This window comes from Neolamprologus brichardi, chromosome 8 (assembly GCF_056152115.1).
Source record: "Neolamprologus brichardi isolate AB-2024 chromosome 8, ASM5615211v1, whole genome shotgun sequence".
NCBI lineage: Eukaryota > Metazoa > Chordata > Actinopteri > Cichliformes > Cichlidae > Neolamprologus > Neolamprologus brichardi.
This window is the reverse complement of record NC_142111.1, coordinates 26,567,673-26,588,289: the sequence shown is the minus strand read 5'-3', so window position 1 is coordinate 26,588,289 and position 20,617 is coordinate 26,567,673. Positions and strand designations below refer to the sequence as shown.

The following is a 20,617-nucleotide window of genomic DNA, read 5'->3' as shown; positions in this document are numbered from 1 at the left end:
CACATTTACACAGTGCACACTGAGACCCTGAAGTTCTGTGAATTTGTTGATAGTGAATACAGAGCAATGGTTGCTGTCAGAGCTCCCAGGCATTGAGAGGACGATACAGATGTTTCCAGCTTTAAACGCACTCTTTCTCTCTCAGCAAAATTAAAAAACAAGAAAATCAAAACAAACAAAACAAAACCTCATGTCTCTGAAAGTTAAGGGACTACTAGCACAAAAGTGTAGAGATGGACTTGGTAAGGAACATGACCAGTTCTGTGCTGATGTTCAGTACATGTCTGGAGTATCTTGAGAAATGTATGCTTCCATGGAAGAGTTTTCAACATTTATATGGATGGATCTGAGAGACCCACCAGACTGGGGTTGAAGTCTGCATCAAGTAGGGAGAGAAGGGAGTAGCAATTAATGATGTCAAGTGTTTTGACCAGGTCACTGATGAGTGCACAGAGAGGTGCCGCAGTGATGAGGACGTCAGTGTCCACCAGTGAACCAGAAGTGGACCAAAAGCCTCACATGTTGCTCAGAATTACTGAAGATTGCACAGTTTGTCTTTGCACCTCCCTCACACAATGCAAATGTTTGCTCACTAATGCAGAGCCAGTGGCCTAAGGAGAGGAACCAGTTTTCTGTCGAGTCACTAAAGGGGATTCTGTTTGTGCAACATAAATTCAAAGACACTTTCATTCTTATTTGTTTAGTGACCAAAAACTGCTGAGAAAGTTCTGCTCCAAAGAAAAATCTGGGTGGTCAGAAAAGGAGGATGTAGAAGACAAATGACTTTTCTTGTTAAATAAATGTCACATGACTGCTGCTTCGCATTATTACTTTGAGAAGAAAGAAAAGAATGCTTATGTTGAAAACATATTTCAGATTTTATTTTATTTGTTCAGTAAAACTTCAAAGGAGAGGGAAATATTTTGTGTAGCGAACCCCCTCCCCAATGAAGGATGACACTTTACTGATGACGTTTTGAAGGTTTAATGGCAGTAAACCATCAATCTCGCCGTAAGAGCTGGGGATGTACACATAGAAACAGCGTGTAAGCAAAAATAATCCACACTCTTACAATCGTAAACCTTATAACATGAAGTTCGTTTCAACGTAACATTTAACAAATGTAGCGACTGTCACAAAAACATCTAAACGTGTCCTCATTTATATCACAACCATACTTTGTGCTGCTAATGACAAAAGAAATCTCCATAGGCTCCGTTAAGCCGTCACATTTCAAAACTCCCGCGACTGCCGCTGAAAACTGCGCCAAAAACAGTTTTACAGGAAATCGTCCCATCAAAATAAAAGCTTCTACAGCCGAACAGGAAGTTTGTAGTAGAAAACAGCAATGAGTGCCAAAGTAAGGTGCAAGGAAAGGCATTCAGGGTTATTTACATTTTGTTACTTGTAACTTTTCTTATACAGATGAGGCATTATTTCTATATCATGTTTAAATATGTTCAGATCTTCTTTAAGCAAACAGAATTATTAGCGTTCTTCGGGACTGGGCCAAATCAAAATATACTCGCTCTAACATGTGTTCTGTTTTGTTTGTTTGTTTGTTTTATCCATTTTTCGTGCCGTCTTAAATCTTGGTAGGGGGGGGGGCTTGCGGTGAGGTCACGTCCCCCATCGTTCCTGCATAAACCTGCCTCGCGGAGCTACACAGGTGAGGGCGGGGTTATTGATCAGTGATAAGAAACAGCTGCTGTGACGTCTGTGGCCACGTTCAGGTGATGTGACTGAAGCCTGTGCGCGTGTCCTGGACGTGAAACTCTGCGTCACTCAGGTGAGTGTCTCTGTTTCTGCGCTGTGCACATCTAAAACGTTATTTAACCTGCTGCTTTAATATCCGGGCCGTCCTCAGGTTGTTTTCACGTGTCTGACAGGAAGGTGACGTCACCTGTCACATAAATACATAATTAGGGTTAAAATGAAATGTGCGAATCTCGAGTGGAAGAAGACTGAAATCAGCTGTTACTGCACAGTAAGCGTGTGCTCTGATGGCATCGGCTCAAACACATCCTCCACACACACATTTTGTTTTCAAACTCCGTTGCGGTTTATTTCACACTTAGTAAAAAATTAAACAAATACAAGTAAACTGCAGTAAATTACAGGTAGTAATAAAATAAACTACTAACTCTGTTACGCTGCGTCCGAAGAATACAGAGTTCGTCACGCAACGTCAAAGGTATGTGCCTTTTTTCACGTCACGCTGTGCGCCACGTTGTTTACATGAGATGAATTGCAGAATGGCAGATAGAGACAAAATACTGTTAATCTGACTGTCTGCAGGTTTTACACGCAGTTACTGTCCCTCCATTTACAAAGGCAGAGGCGTCACGGTGCGATTATTTTACGTGTAGTTGTTTTTTCCTGTGTAATAATATTCAACGTTGGTATCAATACATTTTTCAAAAAATGCCTCTCTGTGCAAAATGGGTTCAAAAACATAAACAGCTGTTGGATCCTGTTTGTCTGTGATTTAGACAGAGGGAACAAACTGTGGCAGGATCAGCCTGATGTTATTTGTATCCCGCAAACATCTCCAACATGTCAGGAGTAGTTAGTCATTACAACAAGTGTTTGAACTAAAAATCAAGAATGTGGGATCCTGTTTGTCTGTGATTTGAAGAGCCCAGCGAAAACCAATTCTGTTGCAGAGACCTACCTCGTGCAGGTGAAGCCAAAGGGCAGACATGCTTCACCATATTTTCTAGTCTTTGGCTCAGAATGAAGTTGGTTTGGAAACATTTGGTGATGCTTCAGCTCCTGCTCTGCGTTTGTGTGGGAGCCCCGTCAAAAACCTGTCCATTATGTTAGCAGTGTCCAAGTGTTGTGGGGGTTTTTTTTTCGGGTTTGGGCCTGGTGCTCTGCAGAAAGCATGCTTAACTTTTTAAACTTTTGGCAGTGGCTACCATATTTTGGGGTGCATGTGTCACCAAGTATCTCACAACTTCCTCATTCTTGTATCAGCTCCTGCCCAACAGTTGCAATATTTTCTGTGTGATTATCAGTCAGTGTTTATTCAGCATTTAAGGACATCAATATTTGCAAAGTATTTTTACTGACATGTAGTGCACATATGTTTTGGGCAAAAACATTTTTGAATATTAAAATACGAACATTTTAACATACAATTGGCAAATTAGCCAATGCAAAACTTTATCTGCCTATTTAAAACAAAGAAGATAATCTTCTTACAAACTGTTGTTTGATTTTGAAACAGGAAAAAAGTGGGGATTAACTGAAAAGACCAACATTTGAATAAAACCTGAAAGCAAGTAAATACTTTCTATGCTGCCTTATGGTAAACTTTGGTAATATTGATGTATAAAGAACAACACTGGCTGATGATGAAATGCAGTCAGCTGGCACGGTGACACTGCCAGTATTAACCTGCAGGGCTGGACTGGGACAAAAACTGGGCATTTTGACTACAGACCACCAGGTATTAAAGGCTTTGAATGAAAACAAATGTTGTGACAGTGATGTACAGTCTTGTTGGTATATGTGTGATTTCTATACATGTTACATCAGATAAAAACTTTGTTCGATAGATTCATATAATTACTTAATAAAAGTGAGATATTCTAAATGTTAATGCCCTACCTGGCCCCCCTGGTAAAACTTTCCTAGACCCGCCCCTGCACAGTTTTGTTTATTTGTTTATTTATAAGGAACCCCATTAGCTTCCACAACAGTGGTTGCTCGTCTTCCTGGGGCCCAAACCATCGAATACCATCAAATAAAATGTTACACAATGAGTTGGATGCAAAATGTCCACATAATTTGGCTCTTACATCCACAATAAGGTTTTACAATTCTGAAAATATAAGCATGTAAATATTAAAAATTATAAAAAACACTCAAACAAAATACACAACTTCCATTACAAGTGACATCACCCTCTTACAATTTTTACAAATAAATTAAAAACTGCCTAAATTGGCTTTTAGGTGATATTTAAAATTATTAGTAGTATTGCTTTCTTTAAAAATACAAGTAAGTCATAGTATAATTTAGCCAAGAAAGTTTATCGTGCATTTTATCAATACTTGTATAATATGAACACCTTAACACTAATCCGGCCACCTTGTTCTGGACTTGTCATGTTGTTTTCTTGTGCTCGGGTTTCTGGGTGTCAGTGGGACTTGCTGTAAAATAAGCAAGGGTTCAAGACTTTGCTGTGACCTCCAGGCTCTCTTACTGCGGCGTTACAGCTACCGCCCTCTCTGACAGGTGGAGGCACATCCGGTCGTCGATGGCAGAGTCTCGGGTAATTGTGGAGGAGCTGCTGGCTCTGTGTCTCCAGAGGATCACTGTGGAGGAAAACAGTATGCGGACTGAGCAGGGTGAGAACAACACTCGACACCAATCAGCTGTCAGTAGATCACATGACATAACCCCTAAACTCACCTCATTCGTGGATAAATCTGCATGTGGGCGCTCTCTGCTGACCTGTTTTTATATAAAACACCAAACTAAAATTCGACAGGTGAGACGGGTTTGGTAGTTACACACTTGTAATCGGTCTGCTCTCTCAGAGACGATCGAGCTGGTGAAAAACTTCGAGGAGGTCAGAAAGAAGTGGCTGCACGCCGAGCTGGAGCTGAAGAAGTACAAAGAGCTGCTGGTGAAGTCGGACGTGGCCAAAGCCGCTCTGGAAGTGAAGCTGAAACACGCTCGCAATCAGCTGGACATTGAGATGAAGAAACGCTACAAGGTGGAGGCCGACTACCAATACCTGGTGAGGCTCAAGGTCAGAGGTGGAAACCACGGCTGGCTTTACATGTTTCTGATGATTCGTGGTTCGTGTGACACAGGGACGTTTCTGCAGCTGTTGGATCAGTTAGTGAGCGAGTTCACTGTCATTTCTCTGATCAGTTAAACCACGTTAATGCGCTCTGAGAACACGAAGCTTCTTTGGCACTGACAGGAAAACACACAGCCCAGTCAGCCGTCTTCTGCTGCATTTTACTGAAACTCAGAGCAGCAATGACCTTAACCCGGGTTTACACACAGAGCCACTTCTCTCTGCTAAATCCAGAAGAATACAAGTGAACGTGAATCCCGTGTAAGTGCATTAGATTAATGCCTGAATCTTAATTAAATGGGGATATTAAAAATAAAAGGCGATACATGTATTTACTCATGTGTCACAGTAACCTGAGTTTGAATCCTCAGAGCTCTTTGCAGTGATTTCTTTCAGCAGAGGTGTTTCTTAAATCAAAGCAGGGGCGATTCTAGGATCTTCTTCCCCGTCTCTGTCAGTCCCTGCATCCCTAAATGTCTCCAGTTGTCCCGAGTTCTCTCTGACTGTCACTTTGGTGCATTTAAACCTGTTCCTCCTCATCGTCTGTTGTCTTCGTCTCCATTATCAGTCATCATAATTTTACCATCTCTGTGCATGTCTGCAAATTTCTCTATTAAATCATAAGACTCTTAAATTCATCAAGTCTCTCTGTGCCTGGGTCCTCGTCACAAAACATGACATCACTGTTTTGTACATTTTAACACAATTTAATCCCACATTTGTGAAAGAAAAGAAAACTTTTTTTGAAAAGTCTGTAACAAAACCATCAAATCTGATCAAGGTTATTTAAATGTTGCCAAAGAGGAATGGATTGGATTAAAAAAAATACATATCCTAACCTTCATTACTGGGAGAATAATGAATGATGCTCAAAGTGAGTAAAAAGTAAACTGAGTGCATTTTTTTTTTTTTTTGGACAGAGATTCACTTTTAATGTGTGTGTTTAATATAATACAGATACATAAAAAATACTCCCACAACAGAATAAATTATTACAAAATATTAATAAAAACTATAAAAATGGAGGCAACTTTGCCTGTGGTAGAATGTATACCATGTATGAAAAAATCTTTACTGCAGATGCTAATTTTACTAATTTAATAATAATAATTTTGTGTTGTAAGATTTATGAGTTTCATGCTTTCATAGTGGTACTTAGGACAGCTTGACATTTTCTCAGGTGTCCACACTGTAAAAAGTGTGAGAAACACTGAGAAGTGCATGTGTCTTTTTGGAAAACATTTAAAGCTGCTGTACAGAATCTTTGAAACAAGCTTAAAACATGTTTTATAAACAGAGCATCTGCTTCTCTTTACAGCTCCTCGCTCCACCAGGCTGTTTGGCACTGATAGTGTGCAAATGTGATGTACGTACTGCGGCAGTCATACAGACAACTGGACGGTCCAAAAGCTCTCCGACCTGTTACTGGCTGAGGTTTCAGTAGAGTTGTGGCTGAACCACATAAAAATATATCATTAATTTTAATCTCCCCGATCAATTATAATCTTATGTTGGGATGTTGTTAAAGAGGGTCAAAAATGTTTCAACCCAGTTTGTTTTGCAGATTCTGTTTAGCAGCTTTAATATTGGGAGAACACAACTGTGAGTAAAATCAGGTTTTTTCTCTTTGTCAGTTTCACAGTTTCTGCCTGTCACTGCTCCCTGTCTGTTTCCTTACCTGCTTCTTCCTGACCTTGTACTTTCTCCTCACATTCCCTCTTTCCTCTCTCTCTCTTTGGACTGACAATCATACACAAATAGATTCAATTAGATGAAAAAAATTACATTAATATGAAAAAAAACAAACAAAGTCTTCTCTCGGTTTACTTTCAACCAAAAGGAAAAAACCAAACCACACGAACATCTAATAAAAGATATAAATACTAAAACACAGCAGGATGGATTGTAGGGTAGCAAACATCGTCGGAAAACACGTTTTCAACCCTGCAGGTTACCTGGTGTCATGTTTTTCAGCTAAAAAGAAACATGGTCTGACTCCTACCTAAATATATTAAGAGTAACTGAAGGTTAAATGCAGCTAACATGTCCTGTTTTAAGCCAGGCACTCACACCTCCGCTCTGCTGCGTCTCAGCCGCCATCGCTCTGGCAGAAAGGGCGCTAAAGCCAGAGCAGGGGAGAGCTGGAACAAACCATTATGGGAGGGGGGTTATCTATACTTTTGTTGTTAAAATATTACGTCTCAACCAAGTACTGTATGCTTTTATATTTTTAGTAGTGTGTCACACAAACAGCAAATATTGTCAAAAAAGTAAGAAATTTTTGGGGGTGCTCTGATTCAGCACCCCCAAAAATGGACTAAAATTGCATATCTATCCTCCGTCAGCCTCCTCTCATTGATCTACACTGCCTCGCTGTTCAGACTGAAACACAGTAAAATGAGTGCACCATGGTTTATTTTGTTTGTAGGCCTTCATCACTCTCTCCCTCATCAGGTCTGTTTATGAGCTGTTCAGCCTGTGGGGGGAGCTCACAGACCTCTGTCCTGTCCTCCAGCAGAGGCAGATGCAGCTAATGTGCGACATCCTCGTCCACGACACTAAATCCAGCGCCTGTCTGAACGATGAGCAGAAGTCTCTCTTGGCCACGTTTGAGCACAAAGGGGGGAACATGACGCTGCAGAGGAGCACCAGACGGTGAGGTGGCAGCCAATCACGGTCCTTGCTGAAGAGTCCGACACTGGTGAAAGTGTTTTCCAGGTTTACAAGTTAAATCGTTGTTGAAATGAATCTAATGATAAAACATCAAGAATGAACCAGACTGTATAAAGAAGATGGAAGCAGCTACTGTGACATCACCCTCGCCCACTTAAAAAAAAAAAACATAAACAACAAACAACAAAACCCCTTTTTTGAAACTAGATTAAACATGCTGTGGGTACACCTGAGGGCACCTGTACGCTCACACTGCAATCACAGGTAGCCCCGCCCATAATCTGCCTCCTGCTCCTCTCTGACTTTAACACATAGGTGTCAAACTCTGGCCCGCGGGCCAAATTTGGCCCGCAGCCTAATTACATTTGGCCCGCAAAGCCATACCAAATTACTATCAGAGCTGGCCTACTGGTATTATACAGCTAATATATACATGGTTTAGTATTAAGCTTTGCTTGTTCCATATTCAGTTTTTCAGCAAAACGTGTTTGAGTCCATAAGAAAAGATTCATCCTTATATCTGGAGGAATAAATATATTTCAATAAATATTAACGTTAGCCTGCGACTTTGTTCCAGTTTTGAATTTTGGCCCACTGTGTATTTGAGTTTGACAGCCCTGCTTTAACAGGACCGTGATATCAACAATCTCAATTAGAGATGGACCGATCCGATATTACGTATCGGTGTCGGTCTGATACTGACGTAAATTACTGGATCAGATATCGGAGAGAAATAAAAAATGTAATCCGATCCATTAAATATCAAAAAAGCACCTCACAAAACTTCCCACACGGGTAACTCGGCTCATAACCGTAGCACGTCGCAGCAGTGTGGTCACGTGATAGAGCGGCTGTGTGTATTTGTAGCCTCAAACCAGCATTTCATCTCCGAGGAAGTTTTCCCAGAGAGAAGTAAAGCAAGTGTGTAAGTTCATCTCTGAATGTTTGTAAAGCATTCCTGCGTTAAGCTTAACAACCGATATATGGAGCGACTGCCTCTCTCTCTCTCTCTCTCTCCTGTTTCTACTTCAATCATGAAACTGATCAATGATCAGCTGATCGGCTCTCTTGTTTGTTTTTGTCTCACTTTGCACCAGAAAGAGGAAACCAGCGGCTGAACAACAGCAGCACTATCAAGCTTGATCAGCTGTTGTTAGAATTTATTTAATATTATTTCTACACCAGGATCTTTTTCTACAGCTGACGTAACTGTGCAGGGGCGGAGCTAGCAAAGTTTAGCCAGGGGGGCCGATAGGGTATGAACAGGGAAAAGGGGGCACAAAGACATACTTTTCTTTCTTATTCTCATTTAAAATGTCGAGCTTTTAATAAATAATTATCTGACTCTTACACCCAAAGTTTTAATCTGATGTAAAATATATAGAAGTCCATTACTGTATGTAGTAACTGTTAAGTCTAATATACCCTAGTAAGCTGTAGTACTTTTTCCTTTGGGAACCATCTGTGCAGTCTGCAGTTCTGTAGAAGAAACATGTTGAATCTGTTTAATTATTCTTGAAAAATAATTTATTTCTGTGCATTTTTTTTCACACTGTATCAAATTAAAGTTGATTACGTCGATTAAGTATCATGAGGTGGGGGGGGTTCACTATTTTTTTTTATTTATTTATTTATTTTTTGCTGGGAGTTTGCAACCCTATTAGTCAGGTTGCTTAATATTTCTGCTAAGTACTCTTTAAAACACCAGAATAGGGAGGATGAAGTAGGTTTAAGTTTATTAGATTGATCAGTTTTGATGAACTATGAAATATTTTGGGTGCAGTGTGTTTTCACACACAGGTATAACAGAATAGCTTTAGTGTTGTTGTTTAAACTTGAGTATGAACTTATACAAAATGCAGCAAGATATAAAAAAACAGTTTTGTTGATTAAAAAACACTATATCAGATTCATATCGGTATCGGCAAATATCCAAATTTATGATATTGGTATCAGACCATATCCATCTCTAATCTCAATCACACCTTAAAGCAGGAAAGAGTTTTCTGAGCTCAGGGACCAGTAATAAGGTCAGAGCTGCCACCTGCTGGGCATTAGAGAGAATGCAGGTTAAAGAAGCAGAGTCCTCCTCTGTTTGAAACGGAGTGAAGAGTTTTCACTAAAGATAAAAATCTTTTGTCAGGTTGCCCGTGATCGATGAGTCGTCCTTCCTGTCTCACTCTGACATCAGCTACGATCGCACCGACGACGACGTGGTACGAGCATTAACCCGACACGTGCACCATGCCTGCAGTGTAAGAACACTTTAACATTCTTTCTTATGGTGTTTCAGGATTTGGACACGACTGTGATCCAGCCGCTGAGGTCTCGAGCGAGAGAGAGGAGGGTAACACGCCATCCTATATTTACTTGTTTGTTCATCCATCACATTTTGGTGCAGGGTACAGCCTCTGTTCCCCTGACTTTCTGATGATATGCTGTTCTCCACAGCGTTCCTCGATGGGTCTGCCTGTTGGTGCTTCGGTCAGGAAACGAAGCAGAGGCAGGAACTTGTCAGCAGAGCTTCTGGAGAGGAAAACTGTGGAGAAGGTAAATGGAAAACCGACTGAGATGTTATGTTCTCACGTGACCTCGCCTTGTTAGTACTAGGCTGGGCCTTTTCTTAATTCTTTATGGGGCAGATTAACAAATAGCTGGGAGGAACATGGCAGTGATATCATTAGAAATTACAATTGATTTTCTATGTCATTTCTATTTCTAGGCCATAAAACATGTTTTTAAAGGCTCTCCTGTGGCTCTGACTCTTTGAACTTACTCAGGAGGTGGAGACCGTTGTGAAGGCCTCCATCATTTCTAATGACACTGGAGGCCAGGTCCACATGGTGCTGGGAATCACTCAGGAAACCTCCGAAAACTCTCCCCAGACTATCACCCAGGAGTGTACCGTCTCAGCAGGAGGTCAGCTCTACGTTCAAGACACAAGATGTTTGTTGTAACGTTCGCAGAGCGATTCTTACTTTGCAGATTCGATTTACACAACTAAAAGAAAGTCATAAAACAGTGCTTTGTAGATCTTGTAGCTTATATGTGGGTGTAAACAGAATTTAAAGTGCAAGTAGTTTCAGCATTCAGTCATAATATATACAGAGTCTGCAATATTAAGGTGTCTGTGCAGTCTTAAACACAACCCAGTTTGTAGCACCAAAGCTGAAGCACCGAATCATACTCTTCCCTCCAAACTTTAGTAATTTTACTTACTGGGGGGCTCGTTTGAGGGGCTGCCTGTATGCTGGATAGATATTTAATTCATTTCAGCTTCATGTCCAAATGTGTCCAGACCAGTGACAGATTAATGATTTTAAAGAATGAGGATCTACCAGGTTCACTACAGTTGGACTGCTTTGGACAAGAGTTCCCATCATGAGAATCAGTCAGAGGTGTTCTGAGTTTCTCTTTTAGCCTCTTTGTTCGTTTGTTTCTTTCAACCTGTTGCTGTCAGAACAGGTGAGAAAACCTGTGTTTTGCACTCTGTCCTTCAGGCCAGACGTCGGTGTGGTTCCCCTGCAACGACTCGGTCTCCGGTCCTGAGGGTGAAGCTCTGGTCGAGGAGAAAGTCGGGAACGTCGGCAGAGATCAGAAAGCCTCCAAACACGCCTTTGTGTCAAAGACGGTACGACAAATGTTGGGCAATTTACTTTTTTGTGGAAGTAACTGAGTTAGTAACTTGGTTATGATAATATAAAAGTAACATTTGCGTTACTTTGAAAAAATGTTTGGATATGTAAAACAATTTAAAGATACTTGACTACATACATTTTAGTGTGTTCAGTTGTTTATTATAAAACTGAATACATTGAAATAAATGAACTTACCAGAAGGAAGTGACAGGAAACACAATCTAAACTGTTCAAATGTCACTGTGACGATATTACAGACACAGATTGGATATCATGTAACTGTTGTGGAATTATTTCCACACGTTGTAATAATAGAACAATAAAAAAACAAACTTTTTTATATTTATTCCACATCAGCAGGCTGCACCTGGCTATGTAATAAGTGTACAATAAAACTATGCTTTTTGAGCAAATTAAATAAGCTAAACTGTCACAATGTCAGATCACCGTGGCCGAACAAGTGTTTTCTTCCCTTTAAGGTAAACAGTTGAAGTGATTTCAGTGTGATACTGAAAAAATAGGTTCACTGTATAACAAAACTAAGGATTCAATTCAATTTCTTTATTGTCCCACAAGGGGAAATTAGTTTAGCAGCAGGATAAAAATAAACAGAACAATACTATAAGACAATAATAACAATAATAATGATGGAAAGTTCAAGGACAATTATTTGCCATTAAGGAGACCAGACGCAGTGGAGGACTAAAAGACCTGGAGTCTTTTAGTCCTCCTCGGAGGTACTCTAAAACTGCGGCCGGAAGGCAACAACTCAAACTCACTGTGAACAATTAATAACAGAACGAGCCTTTCTAAGCACATTTCTATTGTAAATGGCCAAAAGTCCATCTTGCCAGCGCCCTGAAATTTTGCTAGCAGTTTTTACCAGAAGTCCCAACCGATTCTTATTCTTCAGCGTCAGGTTACCAAACCAGGCAGCGATACAAAAAGACGTCACAGATTCGATAAAACTTCTATAAAACAAAGACAACATCTCAGATGAGACATTAAAAGATCTCATTTTCCTTAAAAAGAAGAGTCTTTGTTGAACTTTTTTAGTAGTGGCATCATGTTACATCAAAACTAACATCCATGGCTGTCTTTGACAATCCATCTCAAGTCACATGAGTGCTGTTCTCACAGTAGAGTCTGATTAGAGGCTCCTGTTTTAATATAAAGCATTCTTATTGGCCACATCCATCCAACCATCCACTGTAGATAAAGCAGCATGTTCTTGATGACATACCTGCCTCTCAGGCTGTTTTAATGTGTCACAGATGTTTGTGGAGGAGAGAAATCAAGCTTGGATGGTGTCACCTCGTTGTTCTCCGAGCTCGTGTTAGCCTCATCAGGGTTTGGGCTGCGCCTGCTAGCATCACCGCCCTCATTCTTGGCGACTAGTTTTGTTGAAGCATGTGATGTATCATGAGATTCAAATTGCTTACAGATACAGTTTCTTGCCTTTTTATCTCTTAGACAGAAAAGTGATGTCTGTACTTCCACTTAAATGCTTCCTTTGAATTATTGTTGTCCATATCTGTTTGTACGTGAATGGTAAATGGCCTGTATTTGTATAGCGCTTTTACTAGTCCCCCCTAGGGACCCCAAAGCGCTTTACACACCCAGTCATCCACCCATTCACACACTGGCCATCACCAGTAGGCGGCAGGTGAAGTGTCTTGCCCAAGGACACAATGACCGAGACTGTCCGAGCTGGGGCTCAAACCGGCAACCTTCCGATTACAAGGCGAACTCCCAACTCTTGAGCCACGATCGCCCCACACCTAACTAAGTTTAAGTTGGCTGGATTACCATGGCTACTTTACTCTTTCTCAGCCAATCAGCAGCACTCATGCCCACGCTGCATTTTCATGTTGGTAACAGCATGGCAACAATAGGGTAATGCCGATATTCCCATCATGGGGTGCAACCTCCTTGATGTTTACATTCAAGCTGCTCCGACATCACCTCTGATGGAGTAACGTGTCATTTCCCTCCAGGTGATCCGGCCGGAGACCTGCACGCCGTGTGGGAAGAGGATCCGCTTTGGTAAGATGGTGGTGAAGTGCAGGAACTGTCGCGTGGTCGCTCATCCGGAGTGCCGACAGAAGTTTGCTGATGGCTGCACAGGAAGTACAACTCAAACGGCAGCTAAGGTGTGAGCTGGAGGGAGGGGCTTCACCGTGACATCATAATATGCATCACAATAAACCTGCGACAGTCATTTCAGTTGGTTGTGTTCATGGACAACAGGGCGACTTTAGTGAGCTGGTTTAGTTTCCGTTTGTTTTGCTCGATTACTGTTGTATGTTTGGACATTTCTAGAAAAAAAGCTTCCTGGTGCAGGACAAAGCGTTATAAAAACAGCGTTGTCCCCGTTGCTGTCACTGAATTAAATAAGAACTGTTTTTGTATTCGATTTGAAATGTTTAAAGTAGTAGATATGTGTTTATAGGTTTTTATTAGGTATGTGTGTTTTTGAAGGGATGCCAAATGCTATCATTTTGTTTCCGTAAAGCAAATTTAGCTATTAATGTAACCTTGTTCAGGACTCGTTGGAGGACTTTGCTCCTCAGACTCATCCTAGAGTGCCTCAGCTGATTGTGGACTGCGTGGCCGAAATCGAGAGGAGGGGCCTGCAAGAGGTGAGCCGCTACTGTTTTGATATGGTAAATGGTAAATGGCCTGTATTTGTATAGCGCTTTTACTAGTCCCGCCTAGGGACCCCAAAGCGCTTTTACACGTCCAGTCATCCACCCATTCACTCTCACATTCACACACTGGTGGAGGCAGCTACAGTTGTAGCCACAGCTGCCCTGGGGCAGACTGACAGAAGCGAGGCTGCCATATCGCGCCATCGGCCCTTCTGGCCAACACCAGTAGGCAGTAGGTGAAGTGTCTTGCCCAAGGACACAACAACCGAGACTGTCCGAGCCGGGGCTCGAACCGGCAACCTTCCGATTACAAGGCGAACTCCCAACTCTTGAGCCACGATCGCCCTGATCATTTGGGTTTATGGATGTATCAATAATAAAGATGCTGTTTGTTCTGATACTCTGGGAATAAATGAGGGTTGGAGCCTCCTGTGGTAGAGGATGTGCATGCAAGGATGTGGATAAAGAAAACTTCCTGGAGTCCTGTCCCCAGCATGCACTTCCTGTATGTCTAACCTGTGTCTGCAGAGAGGCCTGTACAGAGTTCCTGGAGGCGAGCGTCTGGTAAAGGAGCTCAGAGACTGCTTCCTTCAGGGGAAATCTGCTCTGATGCTCAGTAAAGTCCAAGATGTCCATGTGGTCTGCGGACTGCTGAAAGACTTCCTGAGGAAGCTGAATGAACCTATGATCACCTTCAGACTGCACAGGACCTTTATGGAGGCTTCAGGTATGTTCAGACCTTTAAATTCCAGAGCTGAGACCAGCGCCTGATGTCACGTTTTTTCAGAGCTGACTGATGAAGACAACTGCTCAGCTACCATGTATCAGGCCATAGCAGAGCTGCCAAAGGCCAACAGGGACACGCTCGCCTTCCTCATGATTCATTTACACAAGTAAGTCCTTCCACGAAGTCTCCACACAGAACTCAAGCACACCTGAAGAGCTGCAGATGAGCACTTTGGGATTTTAAGGCTTTTTCTTTTTCGTGACCCTTTTTGAGCTCTGGTGCTTTCTGGGTCCTTTTTCAGATGGTGGTCACCTCAAGGCAGCTGTTGTGACCTAATGTAATATAAATAAATCACCAAAGTAAATTATATTTTTATGTGTGTGTGTATTTCTTCTTCTTTTTCTTTTTTTTTTTTTTTTTAAACTGCTCTTAATGTTTGAGGGTGATGAGGAGTCCTCAGTGCCAGATGGACCAGAATAACTTGTCCCGGGTGTTCGGCCCAACCATTGTGGGTCACGGGATGCCTGAGCCATCACCCAGCACCATCTTGAGAGACACCAACACTCAGCTGAAGGTCAGCCTCTCTAAATATCCAGACCGGAAGGATGTGACATTAGTGACGTTTGTACTAACTTGGTTTTAAAGCCTTTACTTTAAAATATACGCCGTTCAATAGCTGAGCTTAATCAGAGAATGATCAAAGCTCATGTAGAAACAAACAAATGAACAAAAGATTTTCTCCTTCATCTCTGTCAAACAAAGCTGTATGAAACGTTTCCAGCTGTTAGTATCATGGTTGCTAGGCAACCTGGGCAGCGCAACGGAGGCTAGACCGTCTCATTTCACAAGCCTCGCACTTCCGGCCTTAGCGGTCTTTAAGTACGCGGCCCTCGAGGATCGTTGAGGCTGCGTACTTTAAGGCTGCAGACCCTGAATTGGGATACAGCCCATCTGTGATCCGTTCAGTCCAGCAGTGTCGTCCATTCTGCCTTGTATTATAGAAGCTTTCGTATCAAAGTTTGTGCATGTGTTACAGGCCCCACTATGATGGGCGCGTAGCTTACGATCCTGTAAAGCAGGAGAGAAAGTGAACACAGGAGACACGCTGCCGTTCGCCTGGTCAGGCTTGTCAGAATGGAAAACTTACGGCAGCTATGCACCTGACTCAGTTCCCAAAGCACGCTGCTGCCCCCTACTGTCCAAAGTGTTATACACTCTCCTGGCAACAGGGAACTTACATGACATTGTGGATTTAAATCACACCAATAAACCAGCAAAATAAAACATGCATAATAATCTCCATATATCACGACACTTAACTCACAATTGTGACCACATTTCTGTGTGGATCACACATGCAATGTGAGAAGTGTTGCTAGGTAACACTGCTTTCAAATGTTGAGCGTAGCATCTTTATAGTATTAATTTCTCTATCCTCTGCATCTTCAGAGGTCATTTTGAGTGCTCTCGTTGGTCTCACTGCAGGTTGTCTGCCGCCTCTTATCCCTCCCTGAAGATTACTGGAGGCGTATCCTCATTGGCCAAATTCCCCCCTCTTCCTCCACCAGTAAGATGGGCCAGAGTGAAGGGCAAGGTGAGAAACCTGAGGCCTCTTTAACCATCGCCGTGAATCGTCCGACTGCCTCAGCCTCCTTTGTTTTCTTTCACAGTATAACTGGACCTCTTAATACAAAGAAGGAAGCACTGAACCTTGTTTTTGTTTTTGTTTTTTAATATATATAAATATTTTCCTCTCAGGTCGTTTCTTCAAGCCGCTGACATCTCCGGAGTTAAACAGTTACTACCAAGCTACAGCAGGAAGATCTGTGAGAGGGCGAGTCAGGACCCGGGCCAATGCGTAAGACCACGCCGCGTTAACGCAACATCCACAAACTATTGAGCAAATACTGAGGAAGATCACGGGGCTAAAATTAACTTTAGTTCTAAGACTGGGAGAATTTCTGGGTTTTAGTTTTCCCAGTATGAGTGCAGCCCTTTAATGCAAGTTAAAGATATGAGATATTAGCGTTGTTGTTTCAGTGATCTCATGTCATGGTTTGTTTTGTCCTCAGAGGTCGACCAGAGCCAGCGAGGAAATTCTTCACGTCGCCCAGCTGACAGATTTTGAACCTCTGACCTGTTTGAGCACACGAATGCTGGACCTGATGATCATTTTTATAGATTTCATGCTAACCACATGAAGTTTGTTATCGAGGCACTTTAAAAAATTACAAGTTGGAATAAAACGTGATGTCCTGTTCTTTGCTGTGATTTTCATTTCATTTGAAACCGTTGATCTCCTTCCTGTCGAGATCTGCCCTTTTGGTTTTTTACTTCCTGGACACGTTTTTCTCCTTTCCTTCCTCGTCTCTGGGTTTCACATGAAGTTCGTTGATAATGACCCAGTAACCAAAGGGTCTGTTCTGTGGAAACAGCAACTTTACTGTGCTGACACATTATGTCAAAATGAGTAAATAACAGATTGGCAAGATAAACAGTTTTAAAGGTGAAATATAGAGAACAAATCAATTATACCCTGGACACCAGAGGGTTAGAGGCTAAAAGCAAAGTTGTCACTGTTTATATTTGTGTGTATTGCTGCAGCTTTTTTGAGTATTAACTTGGTGCCTTTGGGTGAAATAATGGTAATATGAGGGACCGATCCATATGGTCACAAAGAATAGCTTCTTGTTTCTGTGCTACCAAAGACATTATAAATGTCTGCAAGCTCACACTGAGGCCTGTGGGGCACAATCAGCCACTGAGACAGTTCACACATTTATGTGTGTATTTGTATATGAATATTTCATACTTTAAGGCTGCCTGTTTATTTAAGGGCGATACAAAATACATTGGAACTGTATATAATAATATCACGGATGATAAATTAGATTTTAAGTAGATGCTTGTGTATTCTTAAAGTCTTATATGTTGAATTGAACTATGTGATTTGTTCAAAGCCTCCCAGTCAGTGCTGTTCTCCAGGCCTGTTACATGATGTTATTAGCATAAATTCATCATCATGATCATGATTCATGATCATTTAGGACTTCAGCATTAATACAGACAACAAAGTAGTTAGCAATAAAACAGTTTTATTGGGAATTAACTTAAAAAACAAACATGTCTCCTATTTCTTGTCACACAGCAAGAAATGAGAAGACTTATTTATTTCTTTCCTCCTCAATTCTGTTGTTTTTCCCTCATCTCTGAGCCGCTGTGTGTGTGTGTGTGTGTGCGTGCGTGCCTGTGTGTGTGTCTCTCTTTTACACAAACAGCACATGTGAGTGCAGTTGCAACACCTTTAATATGCAATGCACAGGACTTGCCAGCTGGGCGCCCTCCTGTGGACCAGAGACGCAATTGATTGTCCAAAGCTGCAGATCTGCAGCTCGAACAACTTCTGACACTTTGTACTGCATTGCGCCAGCAGAGGGAGCCCCTCTTGTCAAATCCCAGTTGCGTCTGTCTGTGTGCTTTGGTGTGTGTGTGTGTGTGTGTGTGTGTGACAGAGAGAGAGAGAGAGTGCCACTTGCTGTGTATTTAAAAACCAAACACTCAAACAAACCACAGAGAATGACAGACGCACGAGGCCATTCTGTTATAGCGGTAACTGATCATGTGTTGCTCTCAACTTGTAGGCTGCGTCTTGAAGGCACGTGTGGACGAGGAGATGACGCAGTGCTCCAAAGGCCTGGTTCTGCTGTTCCTTCTGCAGACGCTTCTGTGCAGAACCTTTTTAACTGAGGCAGGATGGCATTTTGGTTTTTAATCAGAATCTACCCTTCAGCCAGGCTTCATTTAAAGAGCTGCGGGAACAGTCATTTGCAAAAATGACATTTTGCAAAAAGACAGCATTACACCTCCAGCCTCCACTGTTCCGGTTACGACAGATTACTCCAGCGAATGTGGGTTTCAGCTGAGATTCCAAAAGTCTGGAACAGCAAAATCAGTGACTTCAACTTGGTGGAAATGCAAAGCAAACGTAGCCAAAGTTTTACCTGATGGATACAATGTTGCTTGATGAGGAGTTCTCAGTTCAGTTTGTGTTGAACTGAGAATGCAGACATTAAAAAGTTCATAGGAGAGACGGTAGCTGATTAAACAAGTGTTATGAGATAATAATAAAATGCAAAGATTGGTAACAGCGCTAAGAACCATAAAGCAAGAGAATTTTTAAAAAACTGTGGCTCTGCCCATGACTCAATCTTTGCCTCTCTTCCTACCTCATCTCCTCGATCACTCTCCATCTGCTGTCCATCTGAGAAAAAGGCACAATTTGCTATTGCATTAATCTATTATTTAAATTGTCCACATTTAACAACTCTTCACCTAATCCACAATAAAGTAATGATAAAAACTGTTATGGAACCTAGAAATTGTATTTGTTATTGTTTTTATACTTGGATCACTCCACAATGGAAACATTGATACATGTGTTATTGTTACATGTTGATACATACTTGATTAAAACACACAAAGTTAAACAAAAGAAGTTCTCATCACTTTAATATGTTCAAGTGCATAGTGTGGAGGATGTACTAAGGCCTCGAGGCACTCCGATGTAAAACCCAATATTTATGAGGTTTTTTTTATTTGTAAATTGGTGAGATTTGACCCGGCAACGACAGGAAGGTTACATACACAGCAAATGTCTTACACACAACCAGACAGGCATGCACACAGAAAGCTTAACAGTTAAAACTGAAATGCATGAACCCGCCTCTCTGTGGCATGTTTATAATGCTTTTCGGCAATCAGAGAGAAAGAAAAGAGAGAGGAGGCAAAACATCAGGTGGTATACAGTACTGAAAAAGAACAACAGGAGTATTTTCAGCTTGTGTTATTACGAGTGTTAAATAAGAGTGTTAAATGAGAATACTCTCAGTGGTGCCTCTGTAGACGGTCCTCATAACCACACACAGGGACGCACACATGATTAAACAATAAATGGAAAAAAAAACACACTAAAAAAGTTCAGAAGTGAGAAATCTATGAGCTGACTGTTCATTCCTGCTGTTCAGCAGAGCAGCTTGTTCCCCTACAGTCATTCAAGGCAAGTGTCTATGATAACTGGTGTGTAGCTGCAGCAGGAATGTAGATTTTGAGGTCTTCTGAAACAGTTTTACTTGATAAAGCCTTTATTTCATTTCTTGACTTAGACTTTAACGCTTGGATTTTCTTTTTTTTACATTAAAAATTAAAAGAAACTGTCTGAAATCTGTTTCTAGTTTCAGATCAATTTGGTGATGACTTGACTTCTGATACTGGAGTGGTAGGGGATGGTGCTGGAGGCTTTTATGGATCCTCATTTCTTGGTGGCGCTCCTTGGGTTACTGCTCCTGTAGGAGGAGCCCTTTCTCTCGATTCTCAGAGATGGCTGCCATCCGAGTCTTTCCCTGACTTCAGTGGCTTGTATACCTACAGCGTGCCACTGGGCATGGTCGCAGCACCTCCCATATTTCCTTCATCCTACATCGTCCAGTCTGGGAATGGCTACCAGCGGGTAAGAGAAGCCCTTTCTTTCTCTAAATACTCTGATGATATAGTTGTTCCTTTTCCTCTGACACAGTATCCAGGGTTTTCCTGAGACTGAGTTTCAAGAGCCGCGGATCTGAGGTAAGGGGCTACTTATAAGCATCTAGCACTTGAACAATCAAAACCTGTGTGGTAACTTTTCTTTGTTTCTGCAGGTGATGCTGACCCTCAGCTGTGCAAGAACTGATATCTTCAAACATTAAACAAAATAAAAGTTGCATTGACTGTCAATCATCTTGGTTTTAGATGTTGCAGTGTGCTGCTAACTCTACGGACAGTGAACCAAATCTTCTAAATACAATAATGTTCACTGAATAATGGGCTGACGAACCTTGCCAACACGCTATCTGCAACCACAACACTCAAGTTTGAGCTGAGCTAACATTAGCTGGTTTTGTTGATGCTTAAGGCTTCAGATGTGCAACCGTAAATGTCCTATGAATTTGTAGCACAACATTAGTATAGCTGTAGGATTTAAATATACCGATATGAGGTATATTTTCAATGCAAACTCAGTGCTATATTGATCATTCTTTTTTTTTTTTTTACATAATTAACCTCTGTGTTCATG

General features: G+C 41.6%; 1 protein-coding gene across 2 annotated transcripts; it reads left to right on the top strand.

Annotated features, from left to right (window-relative positions):
* Positions 1–4,236: 4,236 nt before the first annotated feature.
* Positions 4,237–16,717, top strand: LOC148101860 (rac GTPase-activating protein 1). Of its 2 annotated transcripts, none has more exons than XM_087845155.1 (16): positions 4,237–4,358; positions 4,551–4,753; positions 7,335–7,474; positions 9,636–9,708; positions 9,786–9,839; positions 9,944–10,042; positions 10,273–10,411; positions 10,993–11,123; positions 13,128–13,283; positions 13,677–13,772; positions 14,310–14,508; positions 14,569–14,674; positions 14,950–15,082; positions 15,994–16,102; positions 16,267–16,366; positions 16,581–16,717. In XM_087845155.1, the coding sequence occupies exons 1-16, from the start codon at positions 4,268–4,270 to the stop codon at positions 16,624–16,626; spliced, it is 1,875 nt and encodes a 624-aa protein (XP_087701281.1). In that variant the 5' UTR covers positions 4,237–4,267; the 3' UTR covers positions 16,627–16,717. The 2 variants fall into 2 exon arrangements, with proteins under 2 accessions (XP_087701281.1, XP_087701280.1); XM_087845154.1 differs by having other exon boundaries at positions 4,551–4,765.
* The last annotated feature ends 3,900 nt before the right edge of the window (positions 16,718–20,617 follow it).